The sequence below is a fragment of the Mustela erminea genome, chromosome 7, assembly GCF_009829155.1.
Source record: "Mustela erminea isolate mMusErm1 chromosome 7, mMusErm1.Pri, whole genome shotgun sequence".
Taxonomy (NCBI): domain Eukaryota; kingdom Metazoa; phylum Chordata; class Mammalia; order Carnivora; family Mustelidae; genus Mustela; species Mustela erminea.
The window spans coordinates 18170962-18193388 of record NC_045620.1 but is presented as its reverse complement, the minus strand read 5'-3'; the positions used below and the strand labels follow the sequence as shown (position 1 = coordinate 18193388).

The 22427-nt window shown below is 44.4% G+C and overlaps 2 protein-coding genes across 8 annotated transcripts in view; one reads left to right on the top strand and one right to left on the bottom strand.

Moving 5' to 3' along the window:
• Window positions 1-22427, bottom strand: part of ZHX3 (zinc fingers and homeoboxes 3) — a 132990-nt gene that overhangs the window by 100739 nt on the left and 9824 nt on the right. For 2 of the 5 annotated variants that reach the window (XR_004287480.1, XM_032350651.1), the window contains exon 1: window positions 6738-6878. The exons of 1 other annotated variant lie outside the window; for it this stretch is intronic. The gene's annotated coding sequence lies outside the window, so the exon portion shown is untranslated. Of the gene's footprint in view, window positions 1-6522; window positions 6655-6737; window positions 6879-7130; window positions 7482-22427 lie in introns of those variants that run through there. 2 more of the 5 variants (XM_032350655.1, XM_032350656.1) reach the window with 2 other exon arrangements.
• The window catches only part of LPIN3 (lipin 3), a 41045-nt gene continuing 24898 nt past the window's right edge, over window positions 6281-22427 (top strand). The window contains exon 1 of one of the 3 annotated variants that reach the window (XM_032350663.1): window positions 6281-6467. In XM_032350663.1, coding sequence (XP_032206554.1) covers window positions 6408-6467 — 60 coding nt within the window. In that variant the 5' untranslated portion in view covers window positions 6281-6407. The remainder of the gene's footprint in view (window positions 6468-22427) is intronic. The other 2 variants (XM_032350658.1, XM_032350659.1) reach the window with 2 other exon arrangements.

Below are 22427 nucleotides of genomic sequence, written 5' to 3'. Positions count from 1 at the left end.
GAGTTCACTTCATTTTAGCCATCGTGCCTGTGGCAAAACCTAGGAGCCCGTCATGTCCAATAATTAACTGCTCCAGCTCTACAATCTTCCACTCACATGTCCCTGTCTAACCATGTGCTCCCATTACTCTATCACTCCAGTACAAACACACACTCCTTGACTTCACCAACACCCCTGGTCCTTTTCTCCTCCTCATCCAGCCTAAAAACCCTTACCTGTCATGTAAAGCACTCCCTGGCCAATAGCCAGAGCCTCTGCCCCACCAATCTTCTGCCAGCAAACCTCAGCCCTGGCTCAATCCAACCATATGCCTTCCATGCTCCCAAAACCTGGCAGCTGAATGGTGCTGATACCCCAATCCACCCACGGTCTCCGACCTCAACAGAGCCCTGTATACTGTCAGGAAATCATGGACATTGCCCTAAGTTCACTCTTCCTGACTTCAGTTATATGTCAAATCTCCTTCTTCTCCCTCTGACCTCATCTCACTCAGTCTTAGCAGACAACCTCACCCTCTACCTCACACGGTTGTTGGAAACGACCAAACGAGCACTTGATCCTAAACCAACCCACCAGAAAATTCAACTGTGCCCCAATATTTTTTTTTAATTTTTATTTATTTTAGAGGGGGGTGAGGGGTAGATGGAGAGAGCGAATCCCAAGCAGACTCATGCTAAGCCTGACGCCAGGCTCAATCCCATGACCCTGAGGATTGTGACCTGAGCCAAAATTAAGAGTCTGCTGCTTACCTAACTGAGCCACCCAAGCTCCCCCGGTGAGTATCTCTCTGATGAAAGAAAAAACCAGCCAGACTCTCAAAAACGGCCAGCCTCTCAAAAGATCTATCCTGAGAACCTGAGAATCTTTAAGATGAAAAGGAGTTTTAAAAGGAGTTAAAAAACTATCTTACCTCAAGCATTTAACAAGTATGAATCTAAACATAAAGTTCATGTATCACTAGAATGATTATAAATCACAAGCCAAATAGTAAATTCCCTGGTCATTTATATAAATTCAAAGCCAGAATCAGTGAAGCAATACTGTTAGTTATGGTCTTTCACTCTTACCCAAATTCGAATTTGTTGATGGGGCTACAAGTCTTTTCCTGAGGGCTTTTTCCCCTCCTTATAACATTAATAGCCAACATTCACTGTTTTCTGTGTATAATTATGTTACTCACCATGACCCTGTGAGATAAGAACTATTATTTTTCTCCATTTACAGCTGAAAAAACAGACTTAGACATGTTAAGTAATTTGCCCACAGGCTTACAGTTAGAAAGCAGCAAAGGCAAAATTAAAACAAAGCTCAAACTAATCTATGTGCTTTGGCATAGTGATTTTTAACAGCAATTTCCCAGGAAACGCAGCACCCTAATCCAATTTTTATACTCCAGTGTATGCTCAGAACCCTCAAACATTACTATTATGGCCTATTTCACATTCATTCATCCCTGCATTCACATCAGAAGGCAGTAATGAATAGGAGGAAAGTTTCTACAGTCAGATCACATAGATTCAAATCCGAGCTCCACCACTTTCTCAGCCTCGTAACTGTAAAATTTATTCCTCTAATCTCATTTTTTCCAAGTAGGATGCAGAAATGATAGTGCAATAATCACAGTCACCTTAATCAGTTCTCCTAAAGATTTAAAGATAATACATGATTTTTTTAAAAAAAGATAATACATGATTGCACTTAGCACTGGACCTGATACACAGTAAGTCTCCAAAAACATTAGCTGCTATTGAAACTAGTATTCAAGGGGCGCTTGGGTGACTTAGTAGGTTAAGCCTCTGCCTTAGGCTCAGGTCATGATCTCAGGGTCCTGGGATCGAGCCCCACATTGGGCTCTCTGCTCAGAGAGGAAGGAGCCTGTTTCCCCCTCTCTCTCTGCCTGCCTCTCTGCCTACTTGTGATCTCTCTTTGTCAGATAAATAAATAAAATCTTAAAAAAAAAAAAAAAAAAACCTAGTATTCAAAAGGTATTGAGGACCCGCACCTATTGGATTCAAGGCAAGAGCACTGGGTGCCAGGACTGCACCATAAACAGGCCAAGGCTCTCTCTGCCCTCGTAGGTCTTGCAGTGTCCTGGGAGAGCAGACAAAAAAGAAGGAAACATATCAATGAGATACTTAGAATATTGGTGAAGCACTAAGCAGGAAATGCACCGGTACTAAGAGGGGACAACAGGGAGGAAGCTACCAGGTAAAGGGTGATCAGAAAAGGCCCCTCCAAGGACAGACATTTTAGCTGAGAGCAAATGTGGGCGAAGGATCTTTAGGAGAAGAGTAGGGGAAGGGTGCCAAGGAAGAGAGAAGGGCCTGTACAGAAGAGGAGAGCTGGCACATTAGAGGAACTGACAGTTCCAGCCTGAAAGAATGGCTGCGCAAGTAGCAGAGGTTGGAGAGGGAGAGACAGAGGCCGAGCACCTCAGATTAAGAAGTGTGGGTGTGGGTCTAAGTGCAGTGGGAAGCCACTGCAGGGTGGGGAGGCAGGGGCCGGGGTTGGGGGGAGGATAACATGACCTGGTTTGCTTTTAGTAGCATCACTCCGGCCACAATGGGAACGAACACGGGTTAGAAGAAGGGAGGAGCAGGCCGGAGCAGAAGCTGGGAGACCAAGTACAGGCAGAAGCAGTCACCCGGCCCGAGACGCCGGCAGCCGGATTAGGAGGATGGAGGGCAGGCAGGAGTTGAGGTATTCTGAGCCCCAGTCACCAGGCTGTGCTGATGGGTTGGATGTGAGGTGAAGAATCAGGAAGGGAGTTGGGGGAAATTGGAAGGGGAGGTGAACCATGAGAGATTATGGACTCTGAAAAACAATCTGAGGGGTTTGAAGGGGCGGGAGGTGGGAGGCTGGGGGAACCAGGTGGTGGGTATTAGAGAGGGCACGGATTGCATGGAGCACTGGCTGTGGTGCAAAAACAATGAATATGGTTACACTGAAAATAAATAAAAAAAAAAAAGAATCGAAGACAACTTTCAGGTGTTTGGCTTGAACAATGGGAGGACAGTAAGGACAAAGACAGGGAAGGCAGGGGGTGAAGAAAGCTGGGAGAGAGGGGAGGCAGGAGTCAGGAATGAGGCATATAAATCTGGAGGGGGAGAGGGAGATACTTGGGGCATAGGTGGTTTGAGATGACAATGGGGCAGCAAGTAGAGACAGCAGGAAGGCTATGGGTAAAAATGCAAGACTAGCATGAGAGAAAGGTCCAGGAGGGGGTCTAACCAAGGGAAGGGGGGTAGCATCCAAAGGGTATTAAAGTCCCAGGAATGGATGAGATCATTTAGGGAGAGAATATGATGATAGAAGGGAGGTAACCAAATGACAAAAGAGAAGAAATAATAAGAAACCAGGCTGGTGTGTGCCTGGATAGCTCAGTCAGTTAAACGTCTGCTTTTGGCTCAGGTCATGATCTCAGGGTTTTGGAAAAGAGCCCTGGACCGGGCGCCCTGCTCAGTGGGGACTTTTCTTCTCCCTTTTCTGCTCCCCCTTCTTGTGCTCTTGCTCTATCTCTCTGTCAAATAAATAAAATAAAAATCCTCTGTCAAAAATGGAAGAAAAGAAAGCAGGTTGGTAATCTAAAACTGAGCGTGATTGCCATGGTCACGCAGCCCATGTACAGACACACAGAACTGCCCCAACTATGTGCTCGATAAAGGCCTAAGGAACAAGTAAAAATAAATTCTTAATGCTTTCCTTTTAGGCCATTAAAAGAAAACTTTCATTTAGAATTTTCCCCCAAGTTCTTGTATATTTGAGGCATAAAAAAAAAAAAAAACATTTTTGAAGGTCTCTGGATTGTATACAAAGGAATCTTTTTCCTTATGAGCAAAAAACAAGGATTTTTTTTTTTTTCAAAAACTAGCTTAATTGAAATTCAAACTTTTAAAAAGGCTTACATTCATGCCATTTCCTTTCTGTAAAAATTCTATCCCAAGATACAATTTTCCCCATCCTTATAATGAAAATGCAATTATGTTTTACTACAGATATCATTTCATACTGAAAGATGAAACTGTTACTTTCAAACCGTTCAAGAGTCACATGAGAGACGTAAAATGCTCAGAGATCAAGGATTTATTTTAAAATGTTGAGGGGAAAAAAAATCTGAAGTATACCTGTGAGGCCATCCAAAAACTGATAAGGAGTTGAAAAGGATAGAATTGCCAGGAAAATAAGTAAATATAACAGCTACTCCTCAAATGAAAACACATTAAAGCTGTAATTATATCTCTGGGTATCTGTTGACACAAAAAAACTCACTGTGCTCTTGAGGCTTGTACTATCACTAAGAACTACCGAATTGAAATCACAGCTGTAAACATAACTGGATACTTTATACTTTTCGAAGATTTCCAATGTGACACAAGGGATAATGCATACAAAAGAGAGCCAGTAACAACTGCCAAAAATGTTTCTTCCCTCGATTGTTCAAGTTAGATCAAGACTATAATTCTAAGATTATAAGCCTCACTTGTAAAATTCTTCTCAGATACGTAAAGGAAAGGACTATCTTGACTTCTAAGGGATTGTTGTCCCACTCCAGGATAGACCAACCGATCTAAAAGCCTAGGAGGCTACAGGAAGGTGGTAAGAATGGACAGATAACAAGCATTCATTCACTCACTCATTCAACAAATATTTAGCAGCTATAATGTGTCAGGTGCTGTTTGGAGCCCTGAGGATACATCAGTGGAAAAGTCTCACATTTCTGGGTGAATGGGGGAAAGGAGACATAAACCAACAAATAAATATGTACGAACCAGTGGGAGTAAGTGCTATGAAGAAAAGTAAGGTTAAGGCAGGTTAAGGAGAATAGGGGAATGGGGTGTATTTTACACAGAAGGGTCAGGAAAGCCTAATAAAGTTATATCTGAGCAGAGACCTGAGCCAAGAACCATGATATCCAAGGAACAGAGTTCTAGGCAGAAGGAATAGAAAATGCAAAAGCACTGAGGCTGGCATACGCTTAAAGTTTTAAAGGAATAGCAAAGACATGTGTTTGGCAAAACTGGAAGTGAGAAGAGGGAGGTAGCCTACTTAGCCAGGGCAAGGACTTGGTATTTTACTTTAAAATGACAAGCTACTGGAGCGCTCTAAGCAGAGGATCCAATTTATTTTTTTAAAGTATCACAAAGGGAACACACGTTCTTACTCATACACAAGTTTTATGAGTAATAAATAGGTCCAATACATACCTACAGAAGAGGACACAACACTTTCAGCTTCAGAGTATTTTAAAGTTGCAAATCAGATTAAGCAAAGAATTATGTATAATCACCACTAAATCCTTACATCCATCCTCCTCCTCTCATGCCTTTATGTATGAGGCATACATAATCTGTAAGATTATACATAATCTAATTATAAGTAGGAAAAAATCATATGATAAAACAATCACCTAGTATAGTAGCATTTTTGTAAGAAAAAAATACTTATGCAGAGGAACAACAGACTAAAAGGATAAATACCTAACCGTGGTTTCCTATCCTTTGTGGCATTACGATTTTTTTCTCAAGCTTTTTTTTTTCTAGTTTAATGCTTTAAAGGTGAATTACTTTTGTAATTTTTAATATTGTCTTAAAAAAAAAAAAAAACTCCTACCAGGAGACTGCTCTAGTCTGAAACCATGCTTAAATATGAAAACAAAACACAGAGAACATTTTCTGCAAAAATTACCCCATTTCCATGCAATGTTTGCCCGTTTACAAAGCACTGCACAAATCAAGCGCTGCTCCGCGTATCAAGGTCACAAAACCAACTTGGTTAATATGTTTATCATTACATAGTAGCTCTGTCCTCTACAGCTACTTTGATACCATCTTTCCAAGGCAGCAATAGAAGGGCCCTTTCATTAATTTCCTAAGACTCTTTGATACTACTTTGCTGCTTCTGGATTTTTCCACTGTATGTCTCTTAGAAACAAATTAAGCCCGAATAAGTTGTTCCAGCTAATGAAGTGCGCGTTTGGCTCTTTCCCCGCGGTTGAGGACAATCCGGCAAAATACCAATTGTTTGAGGACGCGTTTTCTCTTGGTTTCTAAATACCGCGATGCCAAGTTTACTACGAATAAAGAACGTCAACACAACAACGCACAAGCACACGGATACATGGAAACTACTGTCGCCCCTCTTTAAACCGCAGATGTGTGGAGTCTCCTGAATAAATACTATGTGTTCACATGACACAGATAAAAACAGAAAGGAGTGTGCCCTCCCCTGCTCCTCTACCTAACCTCTCCTCCCCACCACAGAACAGTTTCTCCCAGGGCACAAGCCCAGGGCAATCACTGCTCAGAAATGCAAACCACGCAGCTCAAAGTGACTCAAGCTCTCAAACACTTTCCACCTAAGCTCCACATCCCACCCGCTCCTCAATCACTTCCGACAGGCTGCTCTGAATGGAAACCCCAACCTGCGCTCACACGCCACTCTCGGCATCCGGGCTCCCCGGGCCCAGGGTGAGTGTTTTCGCGTGGGCAAACGGGGGTCCCGGGGTTCAGGGCTCTACTGTACCCCCAAGCGGCTGGAGTCCCCGGCTCAGCTGCCTCCTCCGCGGAGCTGGCGCTCTCCACGCCAGGGGCAGGGGCTGCCCCACGCCCGCAGCGGCCCGCGGGAGCCGCAGCGAGGGGCTCCGGGCGGCCCGGCATCCCCGCCCCGCCGCGCGCTCCCCCCACCCTCGGGGCTCCCGGGCGCCCACGCGGTCCCGCACCGCGCGCTGGGACACGCACCCTCGCGGGGTCGGCCGGGCATCTGCGGGCGCCCCCCTCCCCTCCGTGCCCCCTGGCGCTCCCGTCGCGGCTGCGGCCCGCGGGGTCTACACCGAGCCCCAGGACGCCCGAGCCCCGGGGCTGAGTTGGGGGGGGTGCTGACAGATGGGGCGAAGGCGGGGCTTCGGGGGGAAGGGGCGGAGCCTGCGCGCATGGGGGTGCTGGCGGCTGACAGAAAGACCCGGGGCAGCGGGCGGGAGGGGCTGGCGGCCGCCGCGGGTAGAGCCGGGGGGTCAGGCGTGGCGGGAGGCAGCTGGCGCAGACACGGGGGGCTGACAGGCAGAGAGAGACACACACACGGAGACTGACAGTCGCGGGGGCGCGCGGGGCCGGCGGGCCGCGGCGGGCGCTCACCTGGCAGCGGCGGCGGCGGCGGCGCCCGCGGCCGGGCCGCTCTCCCCGCGCTCCGGGCCTCCCTCCCGGCGGGCGGGCGGGCGGCCGGCGCAGGGCCCGCGGAGGCGGCGGCGACGCCGGAGCCTCGGACTGCTGGGCGGCGGGGACGCAGCTGCACCAACCGACTCCGGGCCGCTCGGCTCGGCTCGGCTCGGCCGCGCTCGGGGCTGCTCGGCTCCGCTCGGCCCCGCTCGGCACGGCTGGGGGCGGGGCCCGAGGCCCCCCGCCCAGGTCGCCTCCTGCGCCCGGGGGGGCGGGGCTTTAGTGCGGGCGCGAGCCCCCTGACGTCGCGGGGAGCGGACCTTGCCCCGGACGCATGCGCAGGCGTCGTCCCGCTTTTCCCCGCTTGGAGACTGAAGGGGGCGGGGAAGGAGGGCACAGGGGGCGGATGCTGCGGCCCCAGAGGTTCCCGGCTTTTGTGCTCCATATCCTGGTCTTTATGGAGGACCACCTAAGGAAGGTCACACAAGGCTACTCTTTAGGAAAGGATGTAGGCAGGGCAGGGATCCAGGTCCCTGCCCGGCCCCTCTCCCTACGGTCCAGTGTTTCCCAACAAGCATCGCCTGGGAGTTGGTGTTTCTTTCCTCCCACCAATGCTCCACTGCAGTTTTTAGTCTCTTGTTTCTAAAGGACAACAACCTCTGAAGGCTTTTTAACATTAAATCTTCGGGTACTTGAGAACTTGCAAGCATCAGTCCCCGCAGGTACAATAATGCCGTCCTTTCTTAACAGCTTCCATTGTGTCACCTGTAACACCTAGGATGGGGTTGGGCCTTTCTGTGTTTTTTTCGTCACACATCGCAGATACCTGTGTTGTCATGGAGCCCAAGTCTACGGCAGATATGCTCAGAAAGTGATCCCCACCTTTAGAATCCAGAGATTAATACACAGCAAGAGCTCTGCAGTCTGACCCATCTAAGTTGGCATCCTGGATCTCCATCGTACTCACAGATTAATAATTGGCTGGGTGACTCTGGACATGCCACTTAATCTTTAATCCAAAAAGAGCAATGAAAATATTAGTAATTAAGCCAGTAGAAGTGATTGAAAGATTTAAATGACAGCACCCATTAAGCTTTCTGCACAGTACCTGATGTTCAATAAATAAAGCTGACTTGAACATCAGGGTGCATTTTAACCCTCAGATTCTGAAAAACAGTGAACGTATAAAGTATTGAGCAATGGGGCACCTGGGTGGCTCAGTGGGTTAAGCCATTGCCTTCGGCTCGGGTCATGATCTCAGGGTCCTGGGATCGAGTCCCGCATCAGGCTCTCTGCTCAGCAGGGAGCCTGCTTCCTCCTCTCTCTCTGCCTGCCTCTCTGCCTACTTGTGATCTCTCTCTGTCAAATAAATAAATAAATAAATCTTTAAAAAAAAAAAAAAAAAGTATTGAGCAATGTGTCAAACTTGACATGTCCAAAGCCAAACTCTGGAACTGGCCCCTCAATTTTCTCGTTCCAGTCTTCCCCACCTCATTTAAGATCAGTTACATCTGTCTGGTGGCTCTGGCCAAACCTTGAAGTCATAGTTAACTCCTCTTTTCCTATCAACATATCCCACATGTAATCCAATAGCAAATACCTTTAAAATACCCTCCTTTGAGTCTTTGTCACCTTCTCCCTGGAATATTGCAGTAACCTTCTACCTGCTCTCCCTGATCCACTCTGCTCTCAGAGAGCTTGTTCTCAAGAAGCTAGAAGGATTCTGTTAAAACATAAGTCAAAGCATATTTCTGTCCTTCTCTAAAGCCTTCAATGCCTTCGCATCTCACTCAGAGCAAAAATCAAACCCTTTTTGTCAAGGGCCTCCAAGAGCCTATGGTGACCCCCACCCACCCACCCACCCACCACTCCTCCCCTTCTCTAACTGCCTCTCCCTGCATCCTACCCCTTTACCCCATTCCAGCCACACTAGCCTCCTTCCTATTTCTGAAACACGCAGGCTCACTCCTACCTCAGGATGTTTGCATTTGCTGTTTCATACCCCCAAGGTTTCAGAAAGGCATGTGCCTTTACTCCAAATTTCAAAATTTTCAAAAGTCACCGCCTCAGACTTACCTAGACCACTCTACTAAAACATCAGATCCCACCCTCCCCCATCATTCTCTCTCCCCTCATCCCGCTTTGCTTTTCCTTATAGCCCTTATGACCTTAATATCATTTGTAATGTTCTGAGGGCAGGGATTGGTGTTGCTCATCTGCAGTATCTAGAAAATGGCCTGACATGGTGAGGTGCTCACTATATATTCCTTGAATGAATAAGAGTATATATGGAGGGACGCCTGGGTGGCTCAGTTGGTTAGGTCACTACCTTTGGCTCGGGTCGTAATCCCAGGGTTCTGGGATCGAGTCCCACATCGGGCTTCTTGCTGGGCGGGGAGCCTGCTTCTCTCGCTGCCTCTGCCTGCCTCTCTGCCTGCTTTTGTGTACTTACTCTCTCTCTCTGGCAAATAAATAAAATCTTTAAAAAAAAAAAAAAAGGTATATATGGAACATGTTGCTTAGAGTTAACTTCATCTACTCAACAAACCTTTTGAGCATTTATTCCAATCCAGGTACTGTGGGATATGGAGGTAAACAAGGCATTCTCCCAAGCACAAAGGAAATCAGACTTTCAAATGAGAAAGGCATATAAAGAAGTACTTTTGGAAGAAATATGGGGCACCTGAGTCGCTCAGCCCATTGAGCATTTGCCTTCAGCTCAGGTCATGATCCCAGCGTCCTGGGATCGGCAGGGAGCTTGCTTCCTGCTCCCCTTGCTTGTGCACTCCCTCTCTGTCAAGTAAATAAAATCCTTAAAGTCCACAATAGCAACAACCAAAAAAAAACAAAACAAAACAAAAAAAAACCTTAAAAAATGGAAGGAAATCTGTAACACTACATGTATGTGCTACCTGCTTTGGGAATCAGAGAGAAGGACATAATTAATACAATATAGGAGAGTGTAGAAAGTCCTTCCATGGAAGCTGAGTCTGAAGAATTGAGGGAGGAGGGAAGGACTCCAGGCAGAGAAAACAGCATGTACTCAATAACCAGTTACTGAGTTAGGAATATAACCAGTTGGGAAGTATATCACAAATAGTATTTACCCAAGGAGACAAATTATTTTTCTTTAAAAAAAAATAAATAAGCAGATTCCAGGTGATCGCTATAATAATGTCATCTGAACCCACTCACATGCTGATGAGCTTTCCGAAGCAGGAAAGAAACTGCCAGAAGTATAGTTGATGCAATAGAATCGACACCTGACTTCTGTTTTACTGGAATAGGCTACACCTGTGATCGTGTGTGTGTGTGTGTGTGTGTGTGTGTGTGTGTGTGTGTGTGTGTGTGTTTGTGTGTGTCAAGGTCCAGAGCCAAAGAACTTGTACCATTTAGGAGTTTGCTGGCTGCGAGTACCAGTATTCTCTCAGGCCACTTAAAAAAAGGAGGAGGGATTTATCTTATGGCTTTTTAGGGGTCAAAGGGATGGGTCTCTTAGGCCAGCAAGAACCCAGATGGACTTCTGGATGGATTGGAAGCAGAGGGTTACCAGTAAGACTCTCACCACAAGCTTGTTTTCTCTCCTTCCAGGTAATACAATGGAAAAATACGTCTGCCAGCTACTCCCAAGTACATGATATAATTCCAGCTACACTAATTTTTTAGTCTCTGTGGGATCTTTCCAATCCCAAAATCTCAGAGAAGAGACTCTAATTGACCCAACTTGTGTCAGGTGTCCCTTCCCTCCCCCAGAACAATCATGACCAGCTTACAGGTCACGTAGTCCATGAGAAACTCACTTCTGTGGATCAAGACCACAAAAAAAAGAGAATTGCTTTGAGTTGAGGAAATATCTTTTTTTTTTTTTAAGATTTTATTTATTTATTTGACACAGAGAGAGATCACAAGTAGGCAGAGAGGCAGGCAGAAAGAGGAGGAAGCAGGCTTCCCGCGGAGCAGAGAGCCCGATGCGGGGCTTGATCCCAGAACCCCGGGATCATGACCTGAGCCGAAGGCAGAGGCTTTAAACCACTGAGCCACCCAGGCACCCCAAGTTGAGGAAATATTTTAAAAGAAGTCCCTCAAACAACCATTAACTCCACTTAATGGCACAACACCTGGGAGGCATTTGAATAGTCACACAGAAAGTAAGTACTGAGTTTTCCTGATTTCTGCAGAGTAGGGAGGCTTCTTTTTACATAGCAATCAAAACCATAAGTTATTCCTTTCCCAACAAAAAGTGGGCAAAAACTGGGGTGGTCTCCATAAGCCCTCTGTGGTGCGTATTCTGCTGGCCTCCTGTGGTAGTGGACATTAATGCTAGCCACCAGACTTTTCTGGTGTGTTTTCCAGGCACATGATAGGATTGTACTTCCTTAGAGTTTTGAGTCAGGGATGGCCACGCCACTTCCTTTGGTCAAATAATGTGTGAGTAGATGTATTCCCAGGTCCAAGCTTTAAGAGCTAGTAGGCAATTCTGTATAATCTCTTTCCCTCAGCAACAACAGACAACGCTGAAGATGGTGATAGCTCCATCATTCTGGGTCCTGAAGGGAGGAGACATTAAATAGTGGTCCCCCAGGGGACTCACAGTACACATGTAGTAGGAGCAAGAAATAAACTTTGCTGTTATAAAAAGACTGGGGCTTGTTTGCTACCACAGCAAAACCTAGTCTATCCCGATAGATACACCTTCTAACATCCAGTCTATCCCATTGTCCATTGTACAGCACGGAGGCAATTTGGATGGGTTAGACCCCATTCCACACATGTGAGTGTGGATTCTCTGCTAAGTCAGTTGACTTAATCCCATCTACCTTGTACTGCTTGCTTTAGGAATGATCTATTACCGAGGCCTACATTTATCCGTATCCAATATTTTCCCCATCACAATAATTGAATAAAATCCTCACTATTTCCTTGAATGTCAGTGAAGGACTGTTTGCTGCTGGCAACTATTTTGTGACCATGAAGACAGCCAGCCTAAAGATGAAGCCAACACATGAATAGGAAAAGTCAGAAGACAGAGAAACAGAGTTGGAGGGCTGATTAAGGCTTACCTGAACCAATAAAGTCAGGTAAATCAATAAATTCCCCCATATTATTGGTTCTCATTTGAGTTGGGTTTTCTAGTCCCCAGAAACATTCCCGCTGTGGCTCTCCTATCGTATTCCCTGCGTAGTTCTGAGCAGTAGGTAGCACTACAGAATCACAAGGGGGAAAATGTCTGTACTTTAAACAATCACAGGAAGAGAAGCTGAAAATTCTGTGATTTACATGCCAGCTCCTTTTCTAGAACAAGGTATCACAATGCAGGCAGAGCACAGACAAGGAACAGGAACCAGCTGAGAACCAAGGATTCGAAGGAGAAGGATCCTATAGAACCAGGAGAGTGACAGGCCTCCGGCTTAATCAATAGTACATAGTTGGTTTCATACAGTGTTCTATCCCTCTCTAAACATTTCTGTTGCATTTATCAAGTCTGGAGTGAAATAATCCAGGAGGCAGTTGCGTGCAGTAGGTAAGGAGGATTTGACTTCGAAACTACTGGGCTTGAATCCTGTCTCCCCGACTTACTTGCTGTGTGAACTTAAGTAACTTTCTTAAATCCCTAATGTAGTTATGACAATCGAGTGAGATACTTCCTCTTACTATTAACATAGTATGTGATGCATTATAAGGAATCAGTGGGTAAAAAGGATGTCCCATCAATTTTTTAAAGAAAGGTTCTGGGAGGGGCACCTGGGTGGCTCAGTGGGTTGAGGCCTCTGCCTTTGGCTCGGGTCATGATCCCCGGGTCCTGGGATCGAGCTCCGCACCAGGCTCTCTGCTCAGCAGGAAGCCTGCTTCCCTTCCTCTCTCTCTGCCTGCCTCTCTGTCTTGTGATCTCTGTCTGTCAAATAAATAAGTGAAAATCTTAAAAAAAAAAAAAAAAAAAAAAAAAAAGAAAGGTTCTGGGACATCCAGGTGGCTCAATCAGTTAAGCATCTGCCTCCAGCTCAGATCATGATCCTGGGGTCCTGGGATCAAGCCTTGCATCAGGCTCCCTGCTCAGTGGGGAGACTTCTTCTCCCTGTGCCCCTCTCCTCTGCTCACGCTCTCACCCTCTCTTTCACACACACACACACACACACACACACACACACACACATAAATAAAATCTTTAAAAATAAATTTTAAAAAAGAAAGATCCTGAATCTAGTTTGCCAACTTGTTGTCTCTTGGCTCTAAAGCCTCCCTTCTTTGGCTTGCCCTGTGATCCTGGAGCTGAATTCTGTAAACATTTCCCTTCTGCTAGTGGCACAATGTTTGGCTCTGTCAGTGGAGAAGGTTGGAGAAATTTATAAAAAATAAATAAATAAAATAAAATAAAACAAAGAAATCACAAGGGGCTTCCTGGTTCAGAACCTTCCTGATTCTTGCTCCTGTGGTTGCCCATAGTCTAGGGAGACCCAGTGGTGCTCACCCTCTAGTGAGTTATTCGGCCTGCTTCTGGTCTATAGCCTGTGGCCATCCATCAAACGTCTCCACCATCCACTGGGCTACATTCCTGCTCTAACAAGGCCCCAATCTCACCTTGGGGTTGGGGGACAGGCACTTGCTAGTTTGTCTTCTCCTTGGTCACTCTGCCTCAGCCCTAGAGATGGTAGGTACAGTCTATAGTTACTATGCCTACATTCTTGGGAGCTCTCTTTCGACCCTTTTAGTTACTGACCATCTTTCATTAGCTAAGAATTCTTCATATTAAAGGTCCCTTATTCAAATTACTGGTGTGGTTTCTGCACCCTGAGTGAGCCCTGTCGGATACACCAGTGGCCCCAACTGCCCATTAGACAAATTTCTGGTTTTAAAAACAAACTAATTTGTGGGAACAGGTAGGGGGAGTACAATTGTGTGTATAATATAGAATAGTAGTTACAAAGTCATGACTTCATCCTCAAGAGAACACTGTAAGAGACATATAATGGTGTCCTGATGTCAGAGCCAGTCCTCTGCCTGTCCTTATAAATGGGGTTCTGCTGGCCCAGCCCAGCCCAGTTCAGTCCAGGACCTGAGTCAGACATGACGGGCAGGATCCTGAGGCTTATCACAGGATCCTAGAGTCACATCTTGATTATAAATATATAGTTTCTGTTGGGTCAGAGAGGGGTTTGAATGTCCATAAAACACTCCCAGCTCAAGGCACTGTTTGTCCCCACCTACCTCCCTTCCCCCCTCCCCCCAAAGCACATTATGCCTTGCCTGGTATTAGGTTCTGAGTATGCAGCCCTGAAAAAAAATCCAGAGACCTTCATGTACCTTACGGTCTAGTAAGTAAGGCGGACATTGGTCAAATAATCAAAAACATAAATCTTACACAGTACGTGGTACCATGAGATCCACTAATAGGAGGCTTTGGCTCAAAGATGTTTAAGGAAATAGTTAGTATGGAGCCTAAAGGGAAAAATAGGGGTTAAATTAGATGTATTAGTCTGCTCAGGCTGCCATAACAAAACACTATAGACCAGGTGGCTTAAACAAGGGAAATAAATTTTGTCACAGTTCTTGAGGCTGGAAATCCAACATCAAAGCCCCAGCCAATTTGGTTTTTGGTGAGAACAATCTTCCTGGCTTGCAGATGGCTGCTTTCTTGCTATGTCCTCATATGACCTTTCCTCAGTATTTGTGCGCAGGAAGAGAGGGAAAATCAGCTCTGTGGTGTCTCTTCCTCCAAGGACACTAATTCTAGTGGATCAGGACCCTACCCTTATGACCTCAATTAATCTTAATGACCCCCTTACTCCAAATACAACCACACTGGGGGGTTAGGGCTTCAACATATGAATTTTGGGGGCATACATATATTTAGTCCATTACAATAGGCAAACAGGGGCAAGAAGAATACTCCCTATAGAGGGAACAGCACATGCATAGGCCCTGTGGTCATCAAGGATACGTGGTGCTTTAAACAAAGAAGAAGGAAAATGTATAATGAGGCAGATAATTGGAGGAGATAAGGCTGGAGAGGTGGCCAGTGGCCAGATCATGTACAGCCTTGAAGTTCTTGGTAATAATTTAAGTCCTATCCTAAGAGCAATGAGGCTTTACTGAAGTGAACTGAGTAGGGACAATATGGTGAGTGGAGACCAAAAAGGAGGGATCAGAATAGGCCCGGAGAGAACCATAATGAAGCTGTCCAGGGTATCTAGGCTCAGCCAAGATCACACAAGTTGTCACTGGCTAGCCCAGAAGAGTCACTGGCCAGAAAGGTTGCCCAGGACCAGAGAAGAGAACCTGTTTCTGACCCAAGTGAACTATGACTTACAGGTTCTCTGCAGTCTTGGTTTCTCTCCGCTATAGTCCACCTGGTAGACCCCATGCCTTATACCACATCAGCGAGGATAGACTAGCTCTCTGCCTGGTTCTGTATTCCTAGCCCACACTGGCTCAGCTTGCTTTCCTCCTTTTCCCATACTGGACCACAGAACTAAGATTCAACATGTTGGCCCCTGACAAAGCAGACTGACCAGTAACTGCCCATCCCCTCTCTAGACTCTTCAGTGTGACATTCAAGCTCTAAGCCAACAAAACTTTACACTTTACTTTAATCTAGGATCCTGACGAGCTTTAATTTAAGAGAAGTTGTGAACTGGAAGTGATCCATTCCCTTCACAGATGGTTTCAAGTCATCTGAGTGGACTAGATAAAGTCAAGCTCTGAATACAGAGCAAAAGGATCCTAAAATGTTAACCCTCCTAGGACTTAGGGGAGAAAAGTGTCTTTGGGGTGCCTGAGTGTCACAGTCCGTTAAGTGACCCACTCCTGGTTTTGGCTCAGGTCAAGGTCTCAGGGATTGAGATTGAACCCCATGTCAGGCTCCCCATTTAGTGCAGAGTCTGCTTCAGATTTTCTCTCTCCCTCTCCCTTCCTGTTCTTGCTCTCTTTCTCAATCAAATAAATACTTTTTTTTTTTAAAGAGCACCTCTTTTGAGGAGGTTTTATACCATTCTAACCTTAAAAGAGTTTCTATAAACAATTTTTAAAAAGCACTACAATGTCTAATTCACAAATGCAGCTAGACACATAAGAAGACAAGGCACCCCAAGAGGAAACAAGTAAAACAACAAAGAAGCAGATTTATGATGACCCCAAATAAAAGGAATTATCAGAGACCAAAAAACAGCCAAACACATTACATTCATGGAGATAAAAGCCAAGCTTAGACAAATAAAAATCATGAGATACCACTTCACAATCATCAGGATGGTTATTATCCAAAAAAGAAAAGAAAAAGAAAAAAACAGATGTTGGCGTAGATGCGGAGAAATTGGAACACTTGTGTGTTATTTGTGGGGATGTAAAATAGTGCAGCTGCTGTGGAAAAACAGTATGATGGTTCCTCAAAAAATTAAACATAGAACTACCATATGTACCAAAAATTCTACTTCTAGGTTTATATTGTTTCCCTCTCCCTTTTCCCCTCTTCTTACCGCATGGGTGCTCTCTCTAAAAAAAAGAGGGGGGGGATCCTGACGCATGCTACAATATACATGACCCTTGAAGATATAATGCTGCATGAAATAAGCCAGTCACAAAAGAATACTGTATGACCCCATTTACATGAAGCACCTAGAATAGTTAAATTTACAGAGACAGAAAGCAGAATGGTAATTGCCAGAGACTGGGAGGAGGAATGAATAGGAAATTATTGTTTAATTACATTTTTTTTTTAAGTTTTTAGTGTTGCAAGAAGGAAAAAAAAATTTCAGTGTTGCAAGATGAAAAGAGTTCTGGAAACTGGTTGCACAAAAATGTGAATGTACTTAAGACTAGGAAACTACACTTAAAAATAGTTATGATGTCAAATGTTGTGTTTCTTTTACCACAGTGTGGAAAAACCTAATGGGAAAGATAAAATAGAATAATAAAAAAATACTTGATCCAAAAGAAGAAAAAAAAAGAGGAAAATGGGAACAAAAACAAGGTAGGACAAAAAGCAGGCCACAGGACTATTGATGTGAATGGTTTGTCACCCTATCTATAACTATGTTAAATGTAGGTGGACTAAATAGTCTAACAAAAAGGAAAAGATCAACAGGGCAAATTTAAACAAAACACAAGATTCAACTACAGGATATTTATGACACATTTTAATATGAGGACATGTAGGTTAAAAGATAAAATACTCTAGCTAAAATTTTAAATAAGAAGTAGTACCTATCTTATACAAGTTCTCTTAGAAAATAAAGCGAACACTTCCCAACTTATTTTATAAGGTCAGCATCACTGTATCACCAAAACCTGGCAAGAACATGATAAGAAAAAATATAGTCTACTATCACTCATGGCCATCAGTACAACAATCCTAAACAAAATGTTAGCAAATCAAATACAGACCGGATTAAGAGGATAAGGGGCACCTGGGTGGCTCAGTGAGTTAAAGCCTCTGCCTTCGGCTCAGGTCATGATCCCAGAGTTCTGGAATCAAGCCCCGCATCGGGCTTTCTGCTCAGCAGGGAGCCTGCTTCCTCCTCTCTCTCTCTCTGCCTGCTTGTGATCTCTGTCTGTCAAATAAATAAATGAAATCTTAAAAAAAAAATTAAGAGGTTAAGAAGTCATAACCAAGTAGAGATTATCTCAGGAATGCAAATTGGTTTAACAGTTAAAAATCAACCAGCCACATTAGCAGACTAAAAGGGAAAAATAATTTGATTATCTGAATAGATGGTAAACAAAAGCATTTGACAAAATTCAACATTTATTCACAACAAAAACTCTCAGCAACCTAAAGACAGAAGACAATCGGGGCGCCTGGGTGGCTCAAGTGCGTTAAAGCCTCTCTCTTTGGCTCAAGTCAAGACCCAGCCAGGGTCCTGGGATCGAGCCCCAGATCAAGCTTTCTGCTCAGCGGGGAGCCTGCTTCCCTTCCTCTCTCTCTGCCTGCCTCTAGGCCTACTTGTGATCTCTGTCTGTCAAATAAATAAATAAAATCTTAAAAAAAAAAAAAAAGATAGAAGACAACTTTCCCAATCTGATATATGAGATACGGGGGGGAAATCTAGAACCAACAGCATTCTTAATGGTAAAATAGGGAGCATTTTCCTCTCTAAAATCAGGAACAGAGAAGAATATTAGTTACTACCACCTCTAATCAACACTTTACAAGCTGTCCTAGCCAGGGCAATAAGGCAAGAAAAAGAAAATAAAAAGTCATAAAGATAGGAAAGGAAAAAGTAAAACTGTCTTTCTTCAAATATGACACAATTGGGGGCGCCTGGGTGGCTCAGTGGGTTAAAGCCTCTGCTTCGGCTCAGGTCATGATCCTAGGGTTCTGGGATCGAGCCCCACATCAAGCTCTCTGCTCAGTGGGGAGCCTGCTTCCTCCTCTCTCTCTGCCTGCCTCTCCACCTACTTGTGATCTCTGTCTGTCAAATAAATAAATAAAATATTTTTAAAAATTAAATTTAAAACAATGACACAATTGTATAGGTAGAAAACCCTAAGAAATCTCAATTAAATTTTTAGAACCAATAAATTATTGCCTTGGTGTAGCTTCTATAACAAAATATCACAAACTGGATAGTTTATAAACAACAAAAATTTATTTTCTCCCATTTTGGAGGCTAGCAGGCTGAGATCAGGGTGACACCATGGTCAGGCAGGTTCTGATGAAGGCTCTTTTCCAGGTTTCAAAATCAATATACCAAACTCAACCTCACTTCGTTTTGTTTTTTTTTTTAAGATTTTTATTTATTTATTTATTTGACAGAGATCACAAGTAGGCAGAGAAACAGGCAGGGTGGGGGGAGGGAAGCAGGCTCCCTGCTGAGCAGAGAGCCCGATGCTGGGCTCGATCCCGGGACCCTGAGATCATGACCTGAGCCGAAGGCAGAGGCTTTAACCCAATGAGCCACCCAGGCGCCCTCAACCTCACTTCTATATTCCAGCTAATGTCAGAAAATTATTTTTTAAGAATAGTCAGAAGAGTTTTGAAATAGCAAAAGAAAAAAAAATACAAAGTTCCAAAAATGGATCTAACAAAAGACATGTACGACCTCTATGGAGAAAACCTTGAACATTTTAACAGACATTAAAGAACAAATGAATGGTGGAGAGAGTAAACATGTTAATAGATGAGAAGACTCAATACTGTAAGGCTTTCAATTGGTCTATAGATTCAAAGCAATCCCAGTTGATTTTCACATGGCACTTGATGAGATCATTCTAATAAAAATTTATATGTAACTGCAGAAGGCTGAGAACAGCTAACCTTACTCCTGATGAAGTATAAGGTGGAGAGGATTTATTCTATCCACTCACAAAATTTGTAATAAAGCTCTCATAATTAAGACAGTGTGGTATTGGCATAAGAGTAGGCAAAAACCAATGGACAAAAGAAAGACCCCCCCCCCCGCCCAAAAAAGACAGATTAATGTTAGATCGCAGAACAGTGTGGGGAAATGAACTTTTGAATAAATAGTGTTGAGTCAATGGAATATCCATATGGGGAAAATGGCATTGGAATCCCATCACACACCACACTCAAAAGCCAAATTTCTATTAGATTATGGATTAAAATACAAAAGGTAAACCAATAGTGCTTTAAAAGACAGCATACAGAGGGCGCCTGGGTGGCTCAGTGGGTTAAGCCGCTGCCTTCGGCTCAGGTCATGATCTCGGGGTCCTGGGATCGAGTCCCACATCGGGCTCCCTGCTCAGCAGGGGCCTGCTTCCTTCCCTTCCCCTCTCTCTGCCTGCCTCTCTGCCTACTGTGATCTCTCTCTGTCAAATAAATAAATAAAATCTTTAAAAAAAAAAAAAAAAAAAGATAACGTACAGATATCTTTATGACCTCAAGGGAGGGTAAGTTTTTTTAAACAAGACCAAAACAACACTAACCTCAAGTGAGAGATTGATATATTGGACTTCTTTACACTTAAGAACTTAGGGATGCCTGGGTGGCTCAGTTGGTTAAGCGACTGCCTTCAGCTCAGATCATGACCCTGAAGTCCTGGGGTGGAGAACTGCATCCAGCTCCCTGCTTGGCAGGGAGTCTGCTTCTCCTGCTGACTTCTCTCCTCTCATGCTCTCTCTCTCTCTCTCACATAAATAAATAAAATCTTTACAGTTAAGAACTTTTGTTCATCAAGAAACACCATTAGCTACAGAGGAGAAAGATTAACAACACACATAACTGGCAAAGGGTTTATATCCAGAATATACAAAAAACTACTATAAAGAAATATTGAAAAATACAGAGCAGTGGAAAAACAGGCAAGAACAGAGGTCTTGGCTTCACATAAAGAAAATCCAAATGGGGGGTGCTTGGGTGGCTCAGTGGGTTAAAGCCTCTGCCTTCATTCAGCTCAGGTCATAATCTCAGGGTCCTGGGATCGAACCCCGCATCGGGCTCTGCTCAGCAGGGAGCCTGCTTCCTCCTCTCTCTCTCTCTGCCTGCTTCTTTGCCTGCTTGTGATCTCTGTCTGTCAAATAAATAAATAAAATCTTAAAAAAAAAAAAAGAAAATCCAAATGGCTAATAAATGCATGAAAGTTGCTGAGCCTCATTAGTAATCAGGGAAATGAAGCAGAGAGAACACCTACTACAAACCGAACAGATGGCTAAAATACAAAGTCTGATAGTACCAGTTTCCGATGAAAACTGTTGGTGAGGGCGCCTGGGTGGCTCAGTGGGTTAAGCCGCTGCCTTCGGCTCAGGTCATGATCTCGGGGTCCTGGGATCGAGTCCCGCATCGGGCTCTCTGCTCAGCAGGGAGCCTGCTTCCCTCTCTCACTCTCTGCCTGCCTCTCTGCCTACTTGTGATCTCTGTCTGTCAAATAAATAAATAAAATCTTTAAAAAAAAAAAAAAAAAAAAAAAAAAAGAAAACTGTTGGTGAATGCACAAGGGGAGCTCTCATACATTGCTGGGGGAAGTGTACTTTGGGCAACAGTTGGGCATTATTTTTTTTAATGAAGCATAAGAATACCTATAACCCAGCAATTCTGCTCCAAAGTATATACCCAAGAGAGATACGTAGATGTGTACAAGACTGTTCACAGCAGCATTATTTAAAATAGCCCCAAACTGGAAACAACCCATATGGCAATTGGTAGAAAGGATAAATTGTGGTATATTTACTCAATGGAATGCTTTATACTGCACAAAAAACGAACCACACCTGCACACAACAACATGGGAGACTCATAAACAATGTGGAGTGGAAGAAGCCAGGGACAAAAGAACAACCACATTTAATGACTGCTTTTATATAAAACCCATAACCAGACAAATTAAACATGCCCCCTACCCCCAAAATCTTTGCCCCTCCTGTACTTATGAGATATGTGAAGAATGGTAATAAAAGATGGATTTGCGGGTGCCTGGGTGGCTCAGTTGGTTGGGCATCTGCCTTTAGCTCAGGTTATGATCCCAGGGTCCTGAGATCAAATCCCAAATTCAGCTCACTGGTCAGCAGGGAGTCTGCTCCTCCCTCTCCTTCTGCCCATCCCCCCACTTGTGCGCGCGCTCTCTCTCTCTCTCTCTCTCGCTCACTCTCTCTCAAATAAATAAAATCTTTAAAAAAATAAAAGATGCACTTGCAGGGTACCTGGCTGGCTCAGTCAGTGGTGCATGCAACTCTTGATCTCAGGGTCATGAGTTCGAGCCCCATGATAGGCATAAAGATTACTTTAAAAAAAAAAAAAAAAAGATGGATTTGCAAACAAGCTGGGGAATCACTATTTTGTCCCCAGCTGCAACCACTCCTCTGCTGGAATATCTCCAGTCTGGAGGTATGATGATTGTCCTAGATGTGAGCTGAAGGAAGTTAGTGGGGGGAAGGAAGTCTGATGTGGGGATGGAGAACAAGAGTCAGGCACGCCTTGCGTTGGGGTTCATTATGAGGACCTCAGTGACATTTTAATAAAGTTACTCAAAGTTAGAGGACCATAATGATGAATTTCTAGTGTACTAAACCTTCACAGGAGACCTGGAAACCATAAAGTAGGGCAAGAGTCCTACTGAAATGCCAGATGCACTAGCCGAACAGGGCCAGGCTATTTTCGCAAGATCCCCAACAATGAACATAATTTTGTTTTATGTGTGTTCTTCCAGATTTTTTTCAGGATATCTAATTATTTTTCATTAATGTAACTATGGGATTAAAAAAAATTTTATTTATGTATTTATTTGACAGAGAGATCACAAGCAGGCAGAGATGCAGGCAGAGAGAGTGGGGGAGGCAGGCTCCCTGCTGAGCAGAGAGCCTGATGTGAAGTTCAATCCCAGAACCCTG